The sequence below is a fragment of the Cryptotermes secundus genome, unplaced genomic scaffold, assembly GCF_002891405.2.
Source record: "Cryptotermes secundus unplaced genomic scaffold, Csec_1.0 scaffold35, whole genome shotgun sequence".
NCBI classification, from domain to species: Eukaryota; Metazoa; Arthropoda; class Insecta; order Blattodea; family Kalotermitidae; genus Cryptotermes; species Cryptotermes secundus.
The window spans coordinates 131789-158361 of record NW_019730102.1 but is presented as its reverse complement, the minus strand read 5'-3'; the positions used below and the strand labels follow the sequence as shown (position 1 = coordinate 158361).

At 38.5% G+C, this 26573-nt stretch overlaps 1 protein-coding gene across 5 annotated transcripts in view; it reads right to left on the bottom strand.

Moving 5' to 3' along the window:
• Positions 1–26573, bottom strand: part of LOC111865978 (inositol 1,4,5-trisphosphate receptor) — a gene marked incomplete at its 3' end in the record, with an annotated part of 252641 nt that overhangs the window by 141302 nt on the left and 84766 nt on the right. For 3 of the 5 annotated variants that reach the window (XM_033752056.1, XM_033752058.1, XM_033752054.1), the window contains 6 exon segments: positions 10374–10403; positions 13109–13256; positions 20063–20213; positions 22338–22493; positions 25479–25654; positions 26156–26276. In XM_033752056.1, the coding sequence (XP_033607947.1) occupies positions 10374–10403; positions 13109–13256; positions 20063–20213; positions 22338–22493; positions 25479–25654; positions 26156–26276 (782 nt within the window). 5 annotated transcript variants of the gene reach the window in all.

Below are 26573 nucleotides of genomic sequence, written 5' to 3'. Positions count from 1 at the left end.
ATTCGTTCTACTTTGCCATCATTAGATGCACTGAAATTTGGGGGAACTGCTATGCTTTTGCTTTACTGTGATCAGTGTTTTTCATATTTATACTGTTTCCAAATGAAGTAAATGTAGTTCCTTCTTTTGTGTCACATGTGTTGTATCTGTAACATGTAATGATGAACTGTGTCATTCCCTTATCTTCATGGAACACCTTTAAGTTGTATATTGTTAATGTGGTTGATTGTGTACTTACTCTTTGTTAACCAGTTCCTCAGCAAACTCACAACATCATGACTGCAAATTAGACAGATAACAGGCATACAAGTATGCACACATTCAACCACATTAACAATATACAACTTAAAAGTGTTCCATGAAGATAAAATACTAACACACTTTACCATTACACATTACAGAGACATAATACATGGGGCACAGGAGGAGAAACTACACTGACTGCATTTAGAAACATTATAAATATGAAAAACACTGATCACAGTAATGCAGAAGGCATAGCAGTTCCCCCAAATTTCAACGCAACTGATGATGGCTGAGTAGGACAAAACATTTAGTGCAGTTACAGATATTTAATTCGAAATCTTAACATTATTGCATGGTGGATGGTAAACAAAACCAAATTCAAATTCACATGCAGTAAGCAGTATTATGTCAGCATCAATTTTAATCCACACACACACATACACACACACACACACATACATATATATATATAAATAACAAGCTAACAATGCCTGCTTCTGTGTAATAATGTATATTAGCAAGTTGGCAATAGTTACGGATAGGTGCACAAGATACCAGAAATAAACAGCAGAGGAATATATGATTGAGCGAACACTGTGGAGTCCATCTCTGCCAAAAAAAAGTTCATAGTGTACCCACAGACAGTAACATGGCTCACTGAATGTTCCTCTATAAACTTTACTGAAATGCAATCTTTTCTCAAGATCATACTCAGTCAAACTGTGATTTCAATGCATCTCTGAAGGGCTACAATGTATATGAATATATCACAATCCAAAAAGTACAGTGTAACCAAGGTCCTTACTCTCAGACAAAAAATGCTGCATATGCACAGAAACGGTTTTCTCAGCAAATTTAATTTCAATAATGCTGATAACTGTTAATAATCTTTCATTCAAATTCGATGGGCTCTATGCCAGTGACAATTCTATGTCATCATTGGTTTATTTAATGACATTGTCAGTAATCAGACCACATAACATCCAGCAATTTGACAGTTATAATGAATTGATAACAATAAAGCAATCATGGCATAATTAAGACACTACCTCCAAGGCTGCATGGAGAAACTGAGGAAAATGATGAAAGGTGTCCCAGCTGAGGCTCATGATAATGTAGTCATTTCTTAGTGGTGAGAAGTTGGGGCAATGATAGTACAAGTACTCCATATGGAGTAGGCTACATTTGCTATTGTAGAAAGAACTTATGTTGCAACACACTATTCCTCGCTTTGGTGGCCACGTGTCTGTAAAAGTACTGCGTAGCTGACCTTCGCAATGTTTGTTTTCCGAGTCAGCAATGTGACCACTCTCTATTCCCCTTTCACTCTAAAGAAAAGTCCCTTTGTTCAAATTGAAGCTTCTATGTGTAAGGCAAGATATTCTCAGTGTCAACATGGCTCAGAGACGAAAGCAGCTGAAGGCCACGCGAGCTCTCGGAGAAGAAGAAATCTGTGATTTGATCTCCGATGAGTTATCTGACTTGCCAACTGCTTCGTCTTCTGATAGCGAGGGCAGTGTCAGTGGCAGTGACAGGGGCCCCCAAAATATTGTGACCAGAAGAGAAAGTGAAAGTGACAGTGAGAGCTCCGATGAAAGTGCGAGTGCTAGCATTGCGGGGACAGCCACATAGGGTAAAGTGGACAAAACACTCACTTTGGGAAAGTTTACTGGTGATCCAGGGGTGAGACAAATGCCATCAGACCCTACGCAAGTGTCTGAACAGGAGGAAGGGGGACATTCTTCTTCAGTCCTGTAGGGATACTCGCGTCGTGAATATGATTTCCACTATTCACAATTCGAGCATGGTCGATGTTCAAAGACGACATGGGCAAGTGAAGAAGAAGCCTCTTTGTATTTCTCAGTACAATATGTTCATGAAGGGAGTTGATAGAGCCGACCAATACTTGGCCTATTATTCCCTTCCTAGGAAAACAGTAAAATGGATGAAGAAAGTTGCCTTGTGGCTTACAAATTGTGCCCTTTTAAATTCATTTTTGGTTTTCAAAGAGCTAAACGAAAATTCAACTTTGAAATACAAGGCATTTCTCATGAATGTGGCAAAAGCCTGGGCTACAGACCTCATGGTGGCAGCAGAACCTGCATCAGACACAGACGTAGTACAACCTGGACCATCTAGTCCCACCCCATGGAGGCCTCATATGGACCCCCCTGGGCGACTCTCGGGTGATATGTGGAAACATACCCTCGTGAAAATTGCGATGAGCGAACAATCGATGGGGAAGTACCCTTCTAGGCATTGCTGTGTGTGCGCTGTGCACAACAAGCAAAGCAAGACTTCTTACGTCTGCAAGTTCTGCGTCATGCCTCTTCACAGAGGGGAATGTTTCCAGAAATATCACACTCTGAGGCACTTCTAGGAGCTCTGGTAAGTCTTCTCCAAAAATTTTAGTTCATAAAATTAATTAGGAGATTTTATATTAATTTTTAAAGTGAACAGTGCACAAGTTAGGGTAGTAGGTTTAAAAACGCCGGTCCCCAGGGTGATTTAAAAATTTAAATCACTGGTCCGCGAAGTGATAGGAGAAAAAGCTCATTTGAAATTTTGGTTGTACTTAAACATGAATTCTGAAAAATGTCAGAGTCATGTAAGAGTTAATTCTGGAGTGGTATCAATTTGAAAAGTGAGAAAGACTAAACTCGTTAATGCAAGAATATTAACTTATGTGTAAGAAGCCTCAATATGAACATGACAGAAGTCTATCTGCAAGTATTGTTTTGACAGGTGAATACAATAAAATAGGGCAACAACACCTCCCTTGAATTACCAACAAGGGGAACAGAAATGTGTAAGAAATCTCGTAAGACCACCAGTGTGTTAATACCTTGCAGCTCCTCGTGATGTAATGGTAACTATTCAAAAAAGCCAGCAAACAATTCTTTCACAGCAAACTATTTTCATGAAAAGCTAGATCTATAAAAAAACAGGCAAAGATTTAGGGATATTGGGATTCTGGGTTTGTTCATCATTTGGTATTTTGTATCGAACACAATGTTTTGTATTGAGGAGGTTTTCCAGAGAGCAGCCCTTCCCAATGGACCGAACTGAACAGATGCCTCTCTACCTTTTTACCTGTGGACAGAAACAGATTCAGTCTCTAAAACATTATGTTCTGTTCTGAATATCAGACAAAGGACATAATCCAGAAACCAAGAAATCCTAAGAGAATATACCACCTTCAGAACCCTACAGAACTGTACTGTAACTATAGCAAACAGAGAACTATGGACTCTGTAGTCACAGCCTTTTTCAGATACACATGGATATAGCCTGAAAAGGGTACACAGAAAATACAATCTGCTAGGTGAAGCAAAATACATTAGTCACTATTCTGATCCTGTCTGTAAGGAACAAAAGCTCCTGTGATAATATAAAAATAGAAAAACCAAGACCATAACTTAAAAGGTTTTCTGAAGGATAAGCTTTGCTAAAACATTTTAACGAGACTGAACACAGTTTAATTTCCAGTGTATGTTATTTAAGAGCTAATGAATTTCTGCGGTCTGGATAAAGTAAAACCTGTAAAAAGAATAAGTAAAAAGAATAAGAGTAACATGAATTGTGGACTTTTACTTAACTTAACTTTACCTAGAGATTGCTTGATGGGTACTGCCAGTCATCTTCAAGATTAAAGCTTCTAAAGGGCTTAGAGAAGTAGTGGGGGTAATAAGCAACAGAAATATAATCCGCTGTCCATTGAGGACAAAGTAGCACTCTCATTCCGTATTGTGGAAATCCCAGGTTGCTTCAGTACCTTAAATTATTTATAACCTAATGACCTTCTAACATGCCATCATTTAGTTCTACAATAAGCAGGGACAGGATTTTGTCACATGTTACAAAATGTGTGCAAACACACACAACTGTGTGTATGGGTAAAAATGCACATATATAGGATGAACAAAAAATGTTTTGCTAAATTTTTGGATATGGTTCCACATGATGAAACAATGAAAACATGTCCGACATGGTAACATCTGAGGGCTATGGCTCTTCTGAATTTTACAATGTTTAAGCATACCTTTATGTTCTGTCTAATTGTTACAAAGGTACTCTCATCCCATTCAAAGGCAGCCATGAGTTAGCATGTGTCTTGTACAGTGCAAAGGCAGTAATGAGTTTTGTACTGTGCAAAGGCAGTCACAAGTAAGCATTTTACATTCCATGAGTGGACTGGTGGTCATGTTCACATTTTGTTGTTTTGGTGACAATGGCAAACAATTACACAAACATATAAATATCAAACAGGCATTCACATATGGTTTGGCAGATGGCAATATGAGAGAAGCATGCTGTCTTTATCCAAAATTGTTCCCTGGCCACAGAATCCCAGAACAGATTATGTTAATTCTGATTCATCAGTGTCTCAGAGACAGTGGAGCATTTGTGGTGAACTGAATGGGCTGAGGGATACTGTGATCAGTGAGTGGCCTTGATTTGGAGGAAAGAGTGTTGCACCATGTGGAGGAGGAACCTAGAACTAGCAAAATGAGGACTGAAGCTGCAGAAAGTCTCCCCCAAAACACAGTTGTAAGACTGTTATATATACAACTATTGCATCCTTACAATCTTCAATGGGTTCAGGGTCTTAATCCTACTGACTATCCTGCAATTCAGTTGATGGCATCTCCAAATGTGTGCAACTAATCCATATCTCCTATCTGACATCTGACTGACAAAGCAGGATGTACATGAGATTGCATTACTCACTTCCATGATACTCATATGTGGGCAGATGAAAACACCCATGCTATTCTGAAACTGAGGCATTAACAATGACTTCTGATTAATTTGTGGGCAGATATAGTCAATTCAATTCAATTCAATTTTATTTCATCCATGAATCATTATACATGATATGGGACAAGTCAAAGATTAATATTAATACTAATACTAAATAGTAATAAATATATATATAATGGGGGACTGGCATGTTTAGCCAAGGAGACTAACAGGAGTGGCATACCATAATATTTTGGTAAATTTTCTACCACAACCCATGGATGATGTGCCTCTATGAATACAAAATCACATGTGGTTCATGCACACAGTGATGTTAGGCAACATCTACATGAAGGCTTTGGTTAAAAGTGGACGGGTTGAGTTGGGCCCATTCCATGGCCCTTATGCTCACCAGACTTCAATCTGATTGAGTATTTGAAATGTTTGGCTTATGTCACTTCAGTCTATAATATAGGAGAGCTGCAACAGCACATGAAGAATGCTTGTGAAATGATCACAGGGAAGACAGGGACTGGCACTGTACAAGGCTCTGTGGGGAGGTGGGTGGATAGAATACTTGGGTAATTTATTTTAGCTATTGCATGTAATTTTTAGTTTAGCTTTTGTTGCCTAATTATACTCATCCACTGTTTTATCATATTTAAAGGACTTATTATGTTATTTTTCTATGGTTTTTTATACTATTAGTCATTTGATGTGATGTTTTTAATCTTATATATTTTTTTTATAAAAAACTGACTTGTCCAATTGTACATAATGTAACAGTTATGGATGTTAAATAAATCAATCAATCAATCAATCAAACATTCATTCACAATAACTTCAGATATACTAGCCAGGCTATTGTTCACAAACATCATAATATTCAAAATCCAAACCAAAATGTGACTGTTTTGGACACACGTTCATCTTTCCTTCATTTCAATGTGTGTAACCATTTCTGACAGTTTGACAAAACACATTTTGTTCACCCAGTATAAATATACTTCCCACATGTATTCCATCACTGAAGGAAGTTTAAGAGATCATGGGCTGAACTTTACACACTTTAAACCTCCTACCTGTCTAAATATATCATGTGAGAAAAATGTTTATGCATGTTAACAATGAAAGGAGCTTTTACTGAATTTAATGAAGAACCATGACCAGAACATTGTAATACAGTACTGAGGGATAATGAAGGGGCGCCCTGCAAGCAGCTGTGAACTATATTTCTTGTTTGAAATGTTTTACAAGGTATTCTGTCATTCAGACTTTGTACATGAGACCAGCTGTTTATACTGTCAATACATGAAATGTCTCCAGGCAGAAAGTCACTTTTAAATAACAAAATCTGGTAACAGTTTTCTTCTAGGCAGCTCCAAATTTCAAAACAATATAACATGAAAACATGCAAATCACTAATATTTATTATCAACCCTTTCACAGTCAAATACCTATGTGGTGTGGTCAGGTGAAGTATTTTTACAACATTCAGAAAGAAATTATTGTAAGCTTTCTGGAAGGGTTTGATGGTGCTTCATCACATAGTTCTACATGACAGCCAAAAGAGGTCATGAATGATGGGTGTTTACCATCTGTTGACACGATTCCTAGGTGATGTGCAGGAAATTTTAAAACATCACATGAAAGGTAACTAGCCAGATTGTCTAGGGAAGGAGGAAATACTTGCATCCTGACCCTGGAAGAGTTAATGATTCACTCCTTTAATCTAATGCAACACAGCAGCATGTCATCATAAAACAAATGACTATGCTAGGTAAAGAGAAATTTGTTATCACACAACATGCCTTTTTCCAAACCAAATTACAAGAAATATAAAATGTATCACAACATACACGCAGAACTCTTCAATGTAATGCTTCACTTTACTAATAGCCTGTGTACTTCAAGAGTTGGAGTGTCACATTCGCATGAAAAGCCTGCAAGAAAAATCTTTTTTGAGATTAAGACACAATTAGTATAACCCGAGAGAATAGGCATGGTAATAGTGATCTGTGTAAATGTTAATCTGACAGGACAGTTGTTTAACTACTCATGCAGCAGCTGCTCTCACACTTCATCACAATGAAAGAAGATGAACAATAAGAATCTGACCAGAAAAAATAATCAAAGCGATATATTCAATAATATATTATGACTAGAGTAACAGAGTATACTATATAACATATATTTCAAGAGTGAAGCATAACTATTTTCTTTTTCATTGGAAAATGTATTCTAATTCCATACAATTATGACAGCTGCATCCTTCATTTCACATGGCTGATAAAAACATTATTTTTATTGTTTGCATCCTGTTGCATAAGTATAACTAATAATACAAGTTCAACCGTCAATGCAGCAAACTTTTATGTACCACATAAATAAACATGAATGTGGTCACTTTATCGCCTGTGTACATAGGGATCCCATATTACGATCGAGTAATGTAATAAAGTGTAATTAGCAACACTTGAGGATTATTCCTTAAGGGTTGAAACATGTGGTGTAACCGAAATAAATAAAAGCTCTTGTGCTGACAATTGAATTTGTATTATTAGTTCTATAAAGCATTGCTCTAATTAAAATCAGGGCATGTAAGTGGGGAAAGACTGTTCATAACTAAATATCTCCTGACTATAAAACTTAAGTGTATGCCAGTGACAAGCAAGACTTTTTGCTTTGCTTGGTACGGTTTACACTTATAACCCTGTGGGTGTTAGGAGGCATGCTGTGACTTACTGCTTATTAAGCATTTCATGACCAAGGTCTGAAGCCTATAGTCTCTTTCATGGCTATGTCCACAATCAGCATGTGTGCTGATTTAGAGGCATGTCAGCATTCATACCTGTATGCTGCTGGAGATAAATCAGGCTGAATCATCCTACATGAAACCCAGTATAAAAGTAATTACAAATAAACTTCTGTCAGACTGTGAAGTGATCCAACACTTGGTAAAATGCTCAGCAGCAGCAGAATAGTGTATTAAAAAATCTCAATAAAAAGGCTGTATATGGGCAAGTGAGTATCTTAAAAAATGAATATAACTCAACCTGGAGTTAAAAGGAAAGCAACAAAATAAAGTTGTCAACCCTTACACCATGGAGGAACGATATAGAGTTTGATACATTACTCTGATTATAACAAAATGTGCCCTGAAGATTAAATGTGTGATGACTCCCATGATTTGGGCATGTGAATGAGTGAGGCGTTAACCACAGTGGGTCACCTTGTAACAAACTACCATGGGAAACATGAGTGTGCCCAGTTTGACACTGAACAACTTGATACTTAGGTCTATTTTTATCTTTCCCTTTGCCTCCTATCCGATTTGTGCTGGGGCTGTTCTGTCACAAGTGAAAATGGCCTAATCATTAAGATGACTAGACATCTTCATTTGATGTCGAGATTAAGAATACACTGAGCTTTACATCCATGCCCTCTGTACAACTTCATGTTATGGTGCTGGTCATTTTTTGAGAACATTATTACTGACGGCCAGTGTCAGTGGTTCCAGAAGTTGATGAAAACAGATCATGAACTTATGGATTATGATGCTGTGTAGTTTTGTAGATAGGTACCAATGTTTCAGATGAACCTCCTGACTCCATCTTCAGAGTAGAAGAGTAATTTTCTCTTCTATCTGAACTGAAGAGGGAAGATTCCAATCAAGATCTTTATTTTCCATGCTCCAGTTACAAAATGCTGGTACTGCATTTGACTGACTACCTGCAAATGTCCCCTCAAATGAAGAAGAGCAAGTCAGATTTGGCTAAATAAGGAATTCCTGTATAGTAAGCAACTACCAATAAAAATATTTTCAATATTTAAAATAATACTGTCCATTCGTTTTCTAATTCTGGTCTTTAGTCATGCAATGTTGATTAGCTATATCAGAAAGTACAACATTAACACTTCGCGGACCGGTGATTTAAATATTTAAATCACCCTGGGGACCGGCATTTTTAAACATACTACCCCAACTTGTGCACTGTTCACTTTAAAAATTAATATAAAATCTCCTAATTAATTTTTTGAACTAAAATTTTTGGAGAACACTTACCAATGCTCCTAGAAGTGCTTGAGGATGTGATATTTCTGGAAACTTTCCCCTTTGTGAAGTGGCATTACACAGAACTTGCAAATGTAGACATACTCCTTTTTTTGTGAACTGTGCAAACATGGCATTGCCTAGAAGTAGTCCTCCCCTTGGAATGTTCACTCTTCACAATTTTCACGGAGGTATTTTTCCGCATATCACTCAAGAGTCGCCCTGGGGGGGTCCACATGAGGCATTCGTGGTGTGGGAGTTGNCCCCCTGCCACACTCACTATCAGATTGTGAGTCATTATCACTAGCAGACTCACAAGGGACGTCAGATAGCTCATCGGAGAAGAAGTCAGATATTTCTTGTTCTCCAAGAAATCGCTTAGGTGCCAACTGCNCCCACTAGCTCCTGGCTGATACACACAGCTTGAAGAAGGCAAAGCATTTTCCTTTATAGTCGGTTGAGTAAACAGCGAGGTCAAGTTACTGACTGCTAACTAAACATTCCAGAGTCTTATCACGCATCTGCAGGCAGTTGCGTGCAATGTAGGTGGCGCCAGAGCGATGTATAGTGTGTTGCAACTTATGGTGTTCTAAAAACCTGTTAACACGTGAACGGTCCGCCATGTTTAAAAGTGAAAAACCTTTTATAGGGTGTGCGGTCCGCAAAGTGTTAAGAAAGAATGAAAGTTCATTATAATACCAAGTGCTTCATGATTTTTATGATTATATGGATATGAAATAACATGAACGTTTTTATCTTCACAACACTCTTGTATAAATAACTGAGAAAATATCACTGCGCAAACTGAGCATGGTTGGGTGTTGGCTGGCAGGTGTGCACCTCTTGTTCTACCTAGAATGTTTACAAATGAACTTGGTCTTCATCATCAGCTGATCAGTTTCCTAGGCATTCTAGACAGAACCAGAGGCACACCCAGGCCAGGCCAGGCAATCCCACTGTGCTCAGTTCCTGCAACAGTGTTTCCACAGTCATACCCACAAGTCATGTGAGGATAGAAAATGTCATTCTATTTCATCACAACATGTGCACACACTTGAAGAAATAAACTCACAAATCACACAGGACATGAAGAAAATTATGTTTATTATAGGAATTATACTATGAACTGGATTACTATAACAGTTACAAATAACACTCTAAACAGCAAACCTATGATAAATCAGATTCTCATGGGGACGGACCACACAAAAACATCTGGATGAAAATTATATTCCACAATGAAGATGTACCCCTTTGAGGAGCAACCCACTTTATGGCAAAAATATACTGAACAGTGAACATAAAATGAAACATTATGCATGTTGTTTACCTTCTTCCTCCTCAGCTTCTTGCTGATCAGCTGCATATGAAGGAACATGACACATTAAATTACTGACACAAGTTTAAAGTTACAGGATACAGTGAAGTGATTTACAAAGACCTCAGAAATCTTTTCCAATGATGTAAATTCTGATAATTAATAAATAAAACAAAAAAAGGGGTAAAAATGAAAAATTTATACTACAAAGAGAAAACCTGTCCCAGTACAGCAATCATCCATTAGAGTTCCACAAAGTAACTGGGTACTGAACCAGGATCCATAAAGTGGATGACCTGCGCTACTGCCATGAGACAAACTGTTAACTATTTATTGTGAAGAATTTGGAAGCTGAATAACATGACAATCATTTTCACCATATAGCCACAAAAAAAGTATATAAATTTAAGTCTTAGTTCTAGGCGAAGTTGGAATATCAGGCAGTATACAGCTCATACAGGATCTGCATATACACCACTGAACATTAATTTCTAAATTAATACAATGCCTTACATGAACCAGGATTCAAGGAACAACCACATAAGATAAATATTTCTTTCTTTTTATTAGTTCTGAACTGAACATATGACAAACTGCAAGTGATATGTGGTGGGGGTTAACTAGGAGAAATTATTACAAGCAACTCCAGTGCTAAGGTTTGTGTAACTCTCAACATTAAAATGGTTGAGGTGTCCTCTGAGAACTCAACCCAGACAACAGACCCATGATCATCACACATGTTAAGCGATGCAAATCCTCTTCTTGGGCATGAAGGCTGGATGGTTTAGGATCACATTGTATGGCAGGGCAATCACATTCAATGAACTGTAAAGCAATTGGTAATAGGAAGTCATGGCCCATTTCAAGGTAATATCCTAGCACTCGCTTTGAGGGACTTAGGATAATCATTGTCTCAGTTGAGATGCAAACTGGGCACATCCTGAAAACTGTCATCTGAGCCAACTTGCTTGACAGCATGGTGGCACTGCTGGTCCTTCCAAAACTGCTCTGCCATTATCAGCCCAAACTGACTGAACTTCATCTTCACACAGATGATTTTCTTGTCAAGAAAGTAGGTGTTGAATACAGAAATATCAACAAAATAAAAATGTATTCTTTCATGCCTTTATAAACCTATGCATTAGTACTTGTAGAGACAATTCTAATTGCTGGTCCATGTGGTCAGCACCACTCATTCTCTTGCTGTAATCAACGACAGGTTTTGCTTTTATGATGAATTCCTTCTTATCTGTTTCCATTTACCTTTGTTGCCCATACCATTTTTAATGACATTGTTAAAAGGATGAAAACATGCCACTGCCATGCCATTTTATGGCAAAGGACATCTTATGATTGTACAAAGGCACAACTTCTCTTTTCTTGACATTCAGTCTTGAAGAATTTGCATACATTTTTTATATTGAGCCTCAGAGTGTTAAGGAAATTAGAAACGGGCTCGAACAGAATCTTATACAGAGCTACCAAGGCATACCACTTGCCTGTTTACAGTGTGTATCCATTCTGCAAAAGTGTGTCATGAGTTTCTCAACAGTGGCCTCTTGAGTAGGGAAGATATACAAAATGTTAACTTTTGCAGCATTCATATTCAAAATTGGTGGCAATACCCACTAAAAGACTTTATGGAATTTAAGGTGCCTTATCATAAATGGTGAAGTCCTTTTAGAGGAAATGAAAATCTACATCGCCACTTCACCTGACTCTCATTAATAGCTACGTTCTGCTCTAGAGTGCATAACAATGCAACCTCTGAGCTTTCTAAACAACTGGTCTTGTCCAACGTTTTGTTACTACAACTTCTTTACAATGTGGAGGAAATGAACACATATAAGGGTCCTGCAGGCCGGCCTGCCTGCCTGCCTGCCTGCCAGCCCATATGCCCATCCATCCATCTGCTCTGTCTGCATGTTTCAACCTGAGAAANGAGGAAATGAACACATATAAGGGTCCTGCAGGCCGGCCTGCCTGCCAGCCCATATGCCCATCCATCCATCCATCTGCTCTGTCTGCATGTTTCAACTTGAGAACCACTGGATGGATTTTGGAATAATCGGATGTTAACATTATGCTAGTGAAAACTGCTCCAAATTCATACATTTTCATTTCATACAACTGGTAAAAGAAATGCAGCAGATGCATAATATGTGAGGTGAGTCCGGCACTATTATAACTACCAAAATGTGATAACCACAGTAAGTATAGGAAGCATATTAAACATGGTAATAACTCATAGTAATGACAGGAACCATAGTAAAGCAATCAAAGTGACCAGAATAACAAATTTTAGTGCATTCAAAAATATACATACACTTGAATGCAAACTAAAAATGCCAAGATGTAAAGAATGCATGTGGAAACTGTATGCACTCCACTATGGATTGTACTTTTCCAAAATTGTTTACAAAATGAAAATATCAGAATATGTGAGTCATTCGAAAGGCACGGCATGAAAAATGAGGAGGAGAGAGGAGGTCTGCCAAATTTCCTGTGCTGCTGTATGAGTCTGGCGTGGGCCTTCTAACTACACGTTGTAAAATTCACAATCCTTCCAATTTACGTAGAGTTGAACCGAACAATCTGTTTAAAAAACTAGTGTTCAAACAGACACAGTAGTCCATGTAAATGTATGTTTATTTTTAAACTAATTTCAGATGAAATTCAATGATTAATGTTGAAACATATATGATTATAAGTTACACAAGGCAATAAATTATCAAATTTTTACTTACAATCAATATCACCAGTAGGAAGTTTTCCATTGATGAAGTCACTGTCTGATACACAATCAAGAATGCTCAGTAGTGTTTTAGTTAGTCGCAGCAAGTCGCTAAAACTGTAGAAACCAAAGTAGATCAAATCTCTTGCCAGTTTCACAACCTAAAATTGACAGTACTGTAATAAACTACATGTATTGAAAAAAATTACAATCAAATGTACACCCAATAAATAACTTTATAAGTTATTTACAAATTTATACAAACATTGTATTTGACTGTGAAGAAAGCAGTCTTCTGGGATGTGGCACCGTGAAGATGGAGGCGATACGTTCCTCCGAAACGTCGGTTAGCACCACATCTACACGGTGCCACATCCTAGAAAACTGCTTTCTTCATAGTCACCACTGAGAAAACCTCAAATCTTACACGTACATTGTATTTGACTGTCATTCTGTTCTCAAACTCAACAACTGGAAGACATTTCTACTGTGGTATGCACTTTTCTTTTACAGCACTCCAGCAAGTTTAACTTCAGTGTTGGTTATTGTACACAAGGAGTTAAATGGATAAGATTTAGGTCTCTGTTCAGTGAAGTATCAGTTCTGTAGAGCAATGAATTATCTCAAAAAATATTGTGTGTATGCCAGCATAGGTCAGAAATCAGTGGAGCTTAGAATGGTGAAGGTTAAAACTTGCATTTCAGCGTCATATTGTGACTATTTATTATAGGTTTTGCCTGCCAACACAATTCCTGTATAAATTGAATAAATTTATACTGATGATGGCCATAAAATGGCCAAAACATGTTGTAAAGTATAAAGAAAGTAAAAAGTATATATATTTCAATTTATTTAGGAAGTGTGTTGACAGAACCTATAAGAAATGGTGCAGATTAAAATTCATCTACAGCTATTCAATGCTCAAAATGTTCCTAATCTGTGCATGTAGTTCATTTATGTTTGCTCATACAACACCACTGTAATCAACATTAAGCACTCACACACCTGACATGATGTGTGTAAAGCAGTAGTCACGTTGACTACAATTTCTAATGTACTGCATTGCACACAAGCTGAAGGCTTTGCTGAAATGGCAACCAGTTGGGTACAGCTGATACTACGGACTGCAGGTCACATTATGCAACGTTGACAATGTGCACTGAATTTAGAATCACCTTCAGAGTTTATAATGTGTACGCATGACTGTGAATGATCTGGCTATCTGGCACAAATGACTCATGATCTTTATCAGAGATCTGTGTGTCCATGCCACCAGGGACACAGGATAAAGTAACATTGTTAGGTGAGGCCTGTCAAAGTTCATATCAAAATCAGAAATCCTGATTGGTCACCTGCCACAATGCCCACTGCTTCTGGCAAAGGATCTACCAGTCTGAAGGCAGGTTCCAATTCGTTTATCTAACAAGACTAAATCAGGATGAAGCACAGAGATGAAGCAGCACTCAGTGATGAGATAATCACAAGAACCACATCCTAGCATGTCATAACTGCACATCTCAAGAAGGGATTAAGGCTTACATGCCTCATACCTAATGCACAACATGTACTGTTCCATATGCCTGCCACCTGACTGTGGCTGCAAATGAACACTTACTCCCTCTGACTGCTGTACCTGATAAGGCAACACGTGCTGAAATTCGTTAAAGCCACACATTCTTGTAATCATGCATTGTCTCAGAATGGGTAACCGGTGCCTGATTCCAAACTGTACTGCTATAATATCCTCTCACTGAATAATACATCTGTTGTAATAACAGAAAACCTCCATCCAGTATTCTGAATTAAATACACAGGGTTATTAAAAAAGAATGAACCGATTTCAAGACGCATTGCTTCAGTTCTAAGCATTGTCATGGAATGAGTCAGTGACCATTTGAAAGAGGAGTTATCTAAGTTGTGAATGGCTGCCACAGGGGCACTGAAGTCACGTCATTCTTCCCGCAACGTTCAGTTGTTCGTTTACCCTCGGAATGGTGAGTCCTCAGCAAAAGGCATTCTGCGTTCTTGAGTTCGTGAAAACAAATTTGGTTGTCACGGTGCAGCGTGCTTTTGAAGGCGATTCAGCTTTAATCCGCCCTGTCCTAAGAACATTCGACGGTGGTTTCGACAGTTTCAAGAGAGTGGGTGTCTGTGTAAAGGAAAAAGTCCAGGACGACCACGAGTCTCGGAGGAACAAGTGGCGAGAATACGTGCTGCGTTTGAGAGGAGTCCGCGGAAGTCAACAAATCGAGCTAGCCGTGAGCTTGTGATCCCTCAATCCACTGTCTGGCGTGTGCTAATAGTACGTCTACATTTGAAACCATACAGACTGCGGCTCTTTAAGGCACTTACCAATGACAACAAAAGGAATGGAATTTTGCGATTCGATGCTGGAGATGATGGAAGATGAAACCTTCATTTCACGTTTAATTTTTAGTGATGAAGCGACTTTTCACTTGAGCAGCACAGTCAATCATCACAATGTGCATATTTAGGGAACAGAGCACCCACATGAAACAGATGAGCACGAAAGAGATTCCCCTAAGGTGAACGTCTTCTGTGCTGTGTCTCAGGACAAGGTTTATGGTCCCTTTTTCTTTGAAGGAAACACAGTTACAGGACAAACCTATCTCGATATGCTCCAAAACTGGCTTCACTTCACTGCAAGCAGATTCGCATGACTTCATTTTTCAACAAGATGGAGCACAGCCCCATTGGCACCTGATGGTCCGAGCTTTTTTAAATGAAAAAGTGCCCTAGCGATGGATTGGTTGGAAGGGGGCCAAAGACCTTGCTCTTTGTGCTTGGCATGCAAGATCCCCAGACCTCACCGTGTATGATTTCTTCTTGTGGGGATATGTAAAAGATCACATTTATGTTCCATCGCTACCCACTAACCTCGATGACCATAAACATCGAATAACAACAATCATTAACTCAGTGCATCGTGATATGCTGATACGCGCCTGGGAGGAATTCTCTTATTGCACTGATGTTGCCCGTGCTGCAGGTGGTGGCCACATTGAACACTTGTAAGACAGGAAATAAAAGTTGATTGCGAGTAGAATACTTGTGACTTGGCTGGAGTTTTGTATTACTTTCCTTTAATAAAATATTGCGTAATAAAATCGGTTCATTCTTTTTTAATAACCCTGTATTGTCACGCATTGGGTATATAACGTGAAGAATAACTTCATGCTGTTTTGGATCTAGCGAATTTATTGAACATTTGCTCTCACAATTACACAATTCAGTTTCACAACTACTGCCATCTGCAGTATCACAATTACCTCTCCTGCTGGAGTCACTGCCAGTCAATAACAATGGACTTCAACTCACTCCGGTGAATGCTAGACTGCAACTGACTGGTTACTCTCTCTCACTGACAAATACTCCTGTTATGTAGCTTCTGCACTGACAATGCAGAAAACAGTTACGTGATAGCTTTCACTGTTGCGTGACGTCGTGTTTACCGACTGCCTAGCAACTGTCACTGCACGGACTCCCCTGTTGCGTGATGCCGTGTTTACCAAGGCATTGCTGGGCAACACTGCATAGCATCCAGTGCGCTTTGGCTCAGCTCGGCACAGACAAACACTGCTTTCCTTACTGTTGCTTAACCTCGTTTTCACTGTTCCTTAACTTGGCAACCGACCGTTTATCAAGGGTCTGTCTTCGTGGTAACTTGTTCCACCTCCCGTTGCCCAGCAACAGTTATACATGTCACACTGCTCCCTTCTTAAGGCTGTTCATCCCAAATAGCCTAACAGTGCATCAACGGTCCTTTCCTTCCAAGGCTATACTTGCAACGTCTTCTTCTTGTCTTGCTTGGTGTTTCTTTTCTTCCCGTTGTCCGTTCTTCAACCACTACATCTGCTCCCTTCTTAAGACCAGCTCGTCTAGAGCGGTTTCCTGTTAATTTGTCAGGGGATCCAGTTGTATCACACTCGTCCCTCACATTCATCTATCACACATTCACTCTCTCTGGGGAGGCTGGTACTTCTACATTATTGGTTCCTCCTCTGCTTGAAGTCTCTTTTTCCATTTTGGAGGGGGTCATCCCCTCCACAAGGTCCAATCCATGATTCTCCGCATCCTGCTGGAAGTCTTGGGCATTTGTTTAGTGTTTTTCAGACTGTAGGTCCCAGTAGTGTTTGCTCTCCCAGGCTCCACTTACGGATGCCATCCGTGGTTGTCCCCTTCTTCCTCCTGTGTAGAGGCCGCTTGCCACGTTGATCCTTTGTTCCTTTATGATGTGTACGTAAATTCTTCTTGAGCGGCCCTACTCTCTGGGTTGCCTGCTCAATCATGGCCCTGGTGCGATTTCTCCCATTTTCTTTCTGCTGTGCCACTTTCGCAAGGCGGGTCGTTCCTTTGCTGGCGAATCCCAATCTCTTGTGGGGTCCACACTTTTTCTGGGTGGAGTTCCTGAGGATGTCTCTCTTCAGTTGTGCCACTCTTGCGCAATGGAACATCCTTGTGTCATTTCTCTTCCGCTTTTTCCGTGCCACTATTGCACAGTGGCTCATCCTTCTGCGGGTGACGGCCAGTCTTCTTTGGCACCCATCTTTTCCCTGGGTACGTTTCTTCATATTTCACTGGTTTCGGTCCCTACACCTTTTCTTCTTTGGTTATCCAATAGGCATTACTTCGGCGTCTTCTATGGGGACCTCTCGTTGTTCTGCTGCCTCAGGTTTCTGTTCACTGAGGTTGGTTGTTCTTCTTCTAGATGTGCCTCCGTCGTTTCTCAGTCGGCATCCATTATAGCCAGAAACTCTTTATGGCCAGCCTCTGTCTTCGCTTGGTAGCATTTCATGTTGGCGTCTATTCTTGCCAGCCTGGCTTCCGTCCTTGCTTGGATGGCTATTATCTCCTTCAGAAGTTCCAACATCTGTTGTGAGTTCATTTTGTGGCAGTATTAATAGTCGATGCACTTGTAAACTCGATTATTTGTTGAGGCGTGTTTAAGTGTGTAAACCACTTCTGACACCATACTATCACGTGTTGGGTATGTAAAGTGAAAAATAACTTCACGCTGTTTTGGATCTAGCAAATTTATTGAACACTCGCTCTCACAATTACACAATTTACCACTTCACAACTACTGCCATCTGCAGTATCACAATTACCTCTCCTGCTGGAGTCACTGCCATTCACACGATACGACTCAATAACAATGGACTTCAACTCACTCCGGCGAATGCTGGACTGCAACTGACTGGTTACTCTCTCTCACTGACAAATACTCCTGTTATGTAGCTTCTGCACTGACAACACAGAAAACAGTTACGTGATAGCTTTCACTGTTGCGTGATGTCATGTTTACCGATTGCCTAGCACGAGCTCCCCTGTTGCATAATGCCATGTTTACAAAGGTGTTGCTGGGCAACACTGCGTAGCAACCAGCGTGCTTCAGCTTGGCTTGGCACGGACAAACACCGCTTTCCTTACTGTTGCGTAACCCGTTTCCACTGTTGTGTAACTTGACAAATGACCATTTATCTAGGGTCTGACTTCATGGTAACTCGTTCCACCTCCCGTTGCCCAGAAACAGTTAGACATGTCACAATATTATATGAATTTAAATTATTAATGCCATGTTATGCTTCATGTGACATGCAACTGGGAAGACAATTATACATTTTTCTACATATTTAAACATGACTGGCGAAATTTTATCAGCATAAATTAATTTTCATCAATTTTTTGTACAAGGAGGAGCTTTGAGAAGACAGGGACAGATACAGACGCTTGGTTGTTAATGTCTCACATAAGGTGCAAATGATGGGTCAACCCCATATCGTAAATATCGGAGTACTAGAAATTGAAATCTTTTCCTACAACAGAAACAACAGGGAGGGATGTGTGACTGGTCATCACCAAACAAAGAGGCAAATAAATAATCTGAAATGTGTGGCGTGAAGCCTACATACAGTACACCCATACATTCCATGCTTAGTCGAAGTGGATTTGTCACTGCCTTCACTTATAGATCTGCAGAGTTTTCTTGACACCTCAGCTTTTAAATGGAGAACAGATTTTCACCCATTTCATACTTCTCCTTTGCTCTATGGTCCTCTAAGAAACATGGTCTCCTTTAACAGATGTCTGTTCTTCTCTATTACCTGCCTTTTGCATCCATCTCTTCACTCTCAGCTCTCATAAATCATTCTCTGCAACTCAGAGTCATCTCAGTCTTAGCCTTCCCATTTTTCTTCTACCTTCTGGCTTACTTTGAAAAAACATTCTTATCCACCCTCATTTGATTCAACCTAATCATATGCCTCAACTACTCTGTCATTCTCCTTTTAACGTCTGCTGCTGCATCTGGGGCATCATAATTCCCTCAGTTCCTGGTCATTTCTGATTCTCCATATCCCTTGCTTGGTCACTGGTCCATACTCCTTCTTCAGAATGTTCTCTCCCACATATTTAACACATATTTGTTCTTTTCAGTCAAGGACCATGTTTCACGTTCATACATTGCAAAGAGCCGTAACATTTAATTTTTTACATTCTGTTCTCAGTTCTGTTTTCACAATTACTAATCTCAAGCAAACAAATGATCAGTACTTTTTTCATTCTGTACATATGTGTAAAAACTGTCTCAAATGCAACACTTATTTTTGTCTCTCATATATCTTATTACATGTTTGAGCCTCACTTGACCACTATCAGGTGTACACACTCTAAAATTGCTGCCCTGTCATCTTAGTATGTTGCATGTGAACGTGTTGTGATTTTTAATTCCAAAGTCTTTAAAATCTTTGAAAGTTCATAAAATTTCTGATTCAACAGTGCATCTGGTTGTCATGTGTGGGTGTTTTGTTGGCTCTGGTAGTGTGTAGATATCACCTAAGTTGGGCTGTTCTGTGTGTACATATTTTAAATGATCATATCTGAACACACACAGTACAGAACAGAACAGGCAATATTCAAAAATATCAATCAATATTTAAGTACTAACCTCAAAAGTAAGTTTGTTCTGATCTTGGTCAGCAAAACTCCACATTTCAGCAACAACATTGCAGAGGTAGTCCTCCACAAACATTATTGTTGAGCTAAACTTTGCTCTAACAGCTTCTTTATTATGGTCTGGTGTTTTGTTGCTGTCATAACTATAAAGAAAATCACTATGAAAATCATCTGCACAATGGATCAATTTATGTGTCCCCATCCACATATAGTCCTCACCATGTGATGTATTTTTTTATTCCTAGTGGGGTGGGACTAAGTCCCTTGTACTGCAGTCACTTCTGGCCTATTGTACCAGCTCCAGATGATAGGTGAGGGTGATTGGGTAGCAATTGGTGGAATGAAGATGGGCAGGGGAAACCGAAGTACTTGGAGAAAACCTGCCCCAGTGCCACTTTGTCCACCACAAATCCCACTTGACCAGACCCGGGATTGAACCTGGGCCGCCGCAGTGGGAAGCCAATGACTAACTGCTTGAGCTATGGCATGGCCACCATGTGATGTAAATAGCCCTTCAATATGTATGTTGTTATACGGGTTTACAAAAAAATTACTTATGGATCAGGTCTGATACACAAAAGCGTGACTGCTTTGGATGAACTGGAAGAAATCTACTGTTACATTCAATTCTTGTCATATTTAAAATTTGGCTNCCATCCCCACCATTAGCCCGGATAATCGAGAGTTGACTGTACATGCAATGTCAAGTGAATGAGTTGAGTGGCACAAATGATATGTTGAATAAGAGATGATGATTCATGATTAGGCCATCAAACAAAGGCAAAAAATGATGCAAATGTTGAAAATAGTGTGCAAATTTGTTCATACCAATCAAAGCATGACTGCTAGAATGACAATAGAAAAACTGGGGATGGATACAGAGGGTTCATAAAATTTTAATTACCAGTCTCAAAATGAAAAAGGTTTAAACTAAGACAATGCAAAGAATCTTGATCATATTGATTCACATTGCTGTATCAGAGAAGCAGTTTCTGATGCAAATATGTACCCTTCTGGTGGAACATCCTGCTATTCCTTCTTCCTATCTGGTGCTGTGTACCTGCTCTGCATTACTGACTACATTTTTTGCTGGAAAGGATGCACTTGGTGCTAGGGGAGGTTCAAAGAGTGCATTATGTGACATCAAAAGTGTGTTACAAGAATGCTTCCAAATGTGGCAGAAAAGAATGGTTTCATGTATTGTTGCCAAAGGTCACTTTGATAAGTGATAAGTTGAGATTTAACTTAGTTACAAAGTCACTCCAGGAAATTTTTAGTTATACCTTTTATATGAATGTACTGTGTTGTACATCTCTCAGTCCAGCTTTCTTTGTTGTCAAATCAAGGTTCAATCCATATACTTTGTAAAGGACAAAATGTTGGAAATACCAGAAACATGTCATAGGTGTAGACTACAACAGGGCAATGATAACAAACATTTAGAAATAATTTACAGAGAATCAGCACAGTAACACAGATTGCTCCTACTTAACATGAAAGCACCACAGAAGCAAGAATTCATGATAGTTCACTATTTAAAAAATTATGTAGATCAGTGATTCTTACACTTCTTATTCATGCACCACTTCTGATAACAACAAAGTTTCACAGGTGAACTACTTTTGGAGGCAAGAAAGTGTTTATTGCAGAAGAATTAAATAGGATTTTTTTTAACTTGGAATTGTAATGTAAATTTAGAAGTCTGATTTCATTCCAAAAAGTAAAGAATTTTCTTAATTTTTTTAAATTTAATATCTTAGCAAACTTCCATTTGCCACTGTATTTTCATATAATATTTGAATAAAGAACTTCAGGTTAATAGTAATAAAACAGTAAGGAACTTTATAATCCCAGAAGAATACAAATCAGCCTTAATTAACACATAATAACAAATTATTGGTAGTGGCAAATCCAGGACATTCAGACCAAAGATGAAGTCAAATATCAACCAGACTTTTCTCTCTGAATATTAATTTTAGGGATACATCCAACCCAAGCTCCACCAACTGTCAATAACTTCTGGTGCAGGGTTAATTCCAGTCTCTTCAATCTGTGCAATATATACAAAAGTATTTTTGATCAATTCAAAGCCTGTGCCTGGCTCTAGGAAATAGTTTCCTCTGTTTTAACTCCCTTAGGACAGGTTCTTGTGATAACTTTTGTGGCGACACGTCTCAAGTGTCCATAACAACAGGGAATTTCCTAACAGTTAACAGCGAATATTCTGAAACACAGAGAGTAGTTACAGCTTAGTGTATGGAACTCACTCTTGGATGGACATTTTTGATGGAATTTCTGACCAAAGTCTTGCATACTTGACTGGAGTGACAGGTTCCTGTGGATCTCGGTCTACATGCAAGTGTAGCATAAGTCTGCAGAATGATGCTCGTAATTCATACGGTACACTTTCATCAGCCATGCATCTGAAAACAGAAAAATAGGACAAAGTTTCACCTAAAGTGGTGATGTAAGGATGAAAATGTAAATTAGTGGGTGACAAAAGTAGTAATGGTGCTACCGATAATACTTCTGACAGGTAATGGTACACATGACTAAATACCAACTGAGAGTTGCAAAAATACACCAATGACAGAAGAAACTTCCAGATACTTCATCCACAACATAATTTCTAAGTAACAATTTGGTGTAGATTCAGCATGGAGACAATGGTATAATATGTGGTACTACTGACTGAAAAACATCAAGTGAAACAGCTTTCACTTTCCTGTAACATTCTTTCAAAGTTTCTTGAAAACAATCATATATGCTTATGTTTGAACAGTTCTTACACCATGTGTCATTACAACATCATTGCTTCTTCCTGCAGCCCTTTAGTTAGTCCCCACCTTTCTAGCATATATACCATGTTAAGTTGCAAAGGTATGCCCATTACATTTGTCGGGTATGTTTGTCCAGAATTCTCATCTATCTGCAGTCCACATGTAACATAATAACTTGGCAACAAATTTTCAGCTAACACTGGGGACTTTTATAAAAATTTGTTGGTACTCAAATTTTGGTTAAAATCATACAATAAAAATGTACAGTAAATATTTATGAGAGGGAAAAATGTTTCAATTATTAAGTTGCAGAGCAAAATGAAACACATTTTACATCCAGTATGCTTATTTTTGTGCAAGTCTTACAGTTTTCAGGACAATTAAACAAAAGAGAGTGAAAACACCAGAACTGTCCTAATATGCATACATTTCCTACCTTGTTTTTAATTGCTAACCACGAACTTGATATATTATATAGTGAACCAGATATAATGAAAGCGATTAAGGAAGGGTGGCCGAGATAGCTGGGACACCTTTCAACAACGCATGAGCAAAACCCTTGGAGGAAGTCATTCCTATATAAACCAGAGGGTACTCAACAAGTAGGCAGACCTTCTATTAGGTAGTGCATTCAGCTGAATATCTGAAGACAATGGACACTGGAAATTGGAGACAGAAGTCATAGGTTCAGGGCCAATGGAGAGCAATCATAAAAGAGTCCAAGGTTCGTCATGGACTGTAGTGCTATGGGAGGAGAAGTTAATAAACACTTCTGAAATTCAGGTGATATTAATTAGATGCATAGTTAGATATACAAAAATACTGAAAATGAATTTTAAAAAATGACTAGCACACATACCACACTTGTTTACTGATATTATAATCTAGTTCCATTCAATGTTTTTACTTCAGCTGTCTGTCATCACAGCAGGTGTGTCTGTCTGGGAACATTATCTGCTCTGGAAGTTCTCATCTTATTGTAACTGTCAGACTACTAGAGGAACAACATTTAAAGGGGGAAAGGAATGGAACACAGAAGTGAGATGACTCCTTATCTGTATGTTCATGGGAGGCAATGGAAATTATAAAATACAGAACAGGTGGCTATGGTTACATTTCACCTGTGTAAAAAATACATTCTAAACATTCTACAGATGAAATAAGTTATGCCTGCTGATTATCATGTTTGAATTTCTGTAAGAGTAATAATGAGTTACATGGATGAATAATATATAAAAAAATAACCTACATTAAGATATGAACCCAAGAATTTCTTGGAGAAGTTAGAGAAGATTAAGAACCCATTAAAGCAGATTATAGTCACAATTCAATGGTTATTTGGAAAATAACATCTGGCAAGCTGTTAAAAAACAATGAGATCAATTATGTGCAAAAAATACACACATACTTAAGCTACTTCTCATTGTAGTCACTGCTGGAATCAAGGCACTTATATCAGAGAACAAGCTTTTGTATGTCTTATCAACTCTTCATTACTGCTGAGGCACTGTGATCTCAACCAGTTCTTCAGGTAGGTAAACAGGTGGCAGTCATTTGGAGCAAGATCTGGACTTCATGGTTGGTTGTCAAACAACTCCCAGATGAAATGCTCCAGCACTGCTGGAGTGTGAGCAGTCGTACGTGGACGCACATTATTATGGAGGACCACTATACCAGATGCCATCATTCCATGCCTTTCATTTTAATTGGGCCTATGCATTTTATTTAGTGTTTTGCAATACACTTCTGATGTTATCGTGGTCCCTTGTTACATGAATTCCACCATTTGCACTCCTTTCCTGTCCCAGAAAACAGTTGCCATCTGCTTTCAGGGAGACATTTGTTTAGACTTGTTTGGCTTCTTTGGTGAATGTATATGCATCCACTGCTTTGAATGCTCTTTGGTTTCAGCATTCACAAATGAAACCAGGTTTCATCACCTGTTACTTGTACAATGTGATTGAGAAATTCATTTCCATCTTTGTGGTATCACTATAAAATAGTCAAAGCTGAAGGAAGCCATTCTCTGCGTTTTGGGCACATCTGTGAGCATCTTCAGAACCTGTGCAAAACTTGTGATGGCAGCCTAGCCTAACAGTTATAATCTCATACAGAAAAGTGTGTGAAATTTGTGGAAATTCACATAAAATTTCTGAAATTGTGAAGTGCTGTCTTTCACAAATTTTTTGGTCAAAACTGAACAAGATCATCACTCATTACAGATGGCCAACCACTTTGCTCTTAATTGTGAGCCTTTGTTCGTTCATCTTCGAACATTCTATACCACTGTCTTACAGCTCCTTCACTCATTACATTTTGGCAATGAATTGTGCATAATCCATGATAGTTTTCTTCAGCACTCATGTTTTTAGCATTAAAAATGAAAATGTGAATTTCGCAGCTGGTGAGATTATCAATCACAGGATACATCCTAACTCAATCTGCAGAGACAAGAACAAACACTAGGTGACCAGTTATGTGAGGTTTACAAGGCAATGAGTCATGTGATGCTACCTTGCATGCGTGAGCCCTCCCCCACTTCAACAATAGTTGCCTAAAGTAAACGGCAGTTACTTTCCGAATAACCCTCATATCTATTTCTATTCACATCATTAATAACATACTTACTTGAGAATGAGATCAATATCCAAATGAGGAGAGAGATTGTTGAGAGCCAGGTACTGCCTATTTAGACACATATTGGAAAAAAGGTTTAGCTGGTGTCGATAGTAATCCAATATTGCTTGATCTTTCCGATTTCCATGTTTTGCTCCTCTGGATAATTCTCCAAGAGACATGCTCTCCTACAAGAGAGAACTCCTTTGTGATACTGGGAGATTAACAAATTGTTCAGAGAAAATAAAACCATAAAGGTCCATACAAATATGAAAAAAAAAAACTAGATTTAAAAGCAAACATATAAAAACTAAGCAAACTGTTATTTTACACATTATGTAAGTTCATACTGTTACTAATATATTTAACACTTTAAGGTCTTCATTAAGTGACACAATTCATGGTTTCTGAATACTATGTAAGTAACTAAAAAGAGTAAAACTCCTGGATAATGTAGGGCTTGTGAGATAGATGTCAGATCTCTTATGGTGCACATGATTTAGGTTTGTTGATAGTGCTCAGTGGGTTAGGAAAAGTGAAAATTATGCTCTGGAAACAAATTATATAATAGCTAAGACTTACAACATTGTGTGAGGTACATGAAATATATTTCATTCTGTTGTATTAGGCATTAAACACAACTCAATATATGCTGTAAGGATAATTTCTCAATATTGATTATATCACACCTCTCTATTATTCCAGAGCAGCAAAACTTCATCTTCTTCAATAATGGAGACCATGGAATCAACTTCTCCTACTGTTTCATCTAGTTCATCAACAACTTCTTCTACTTGAGTCCTCATCATCCTGGTGCAAGCAAAAAAGAAAACAGAAATCACCTTTTACTGCTTATATCTGGGATAGAACTTTATCTGTAGAACTAAAGCCAACTTACTTTAATCAAACTAAAATATAAAGGTATATTTAAATGTACTAAAATGCTGGGCAAAGGCAACAAAGTGATATACCTTAATTGATGGATCTGTGGTTCTCACTGCTGTGACTAGGAAGAGTACTATCATCTGTGATGTAAAGGTATGCATCTAAGATTTGAGGTTCTCATAGCTGTGGTTATGAAGAGTTCTACCTTCTGGGATATAATGC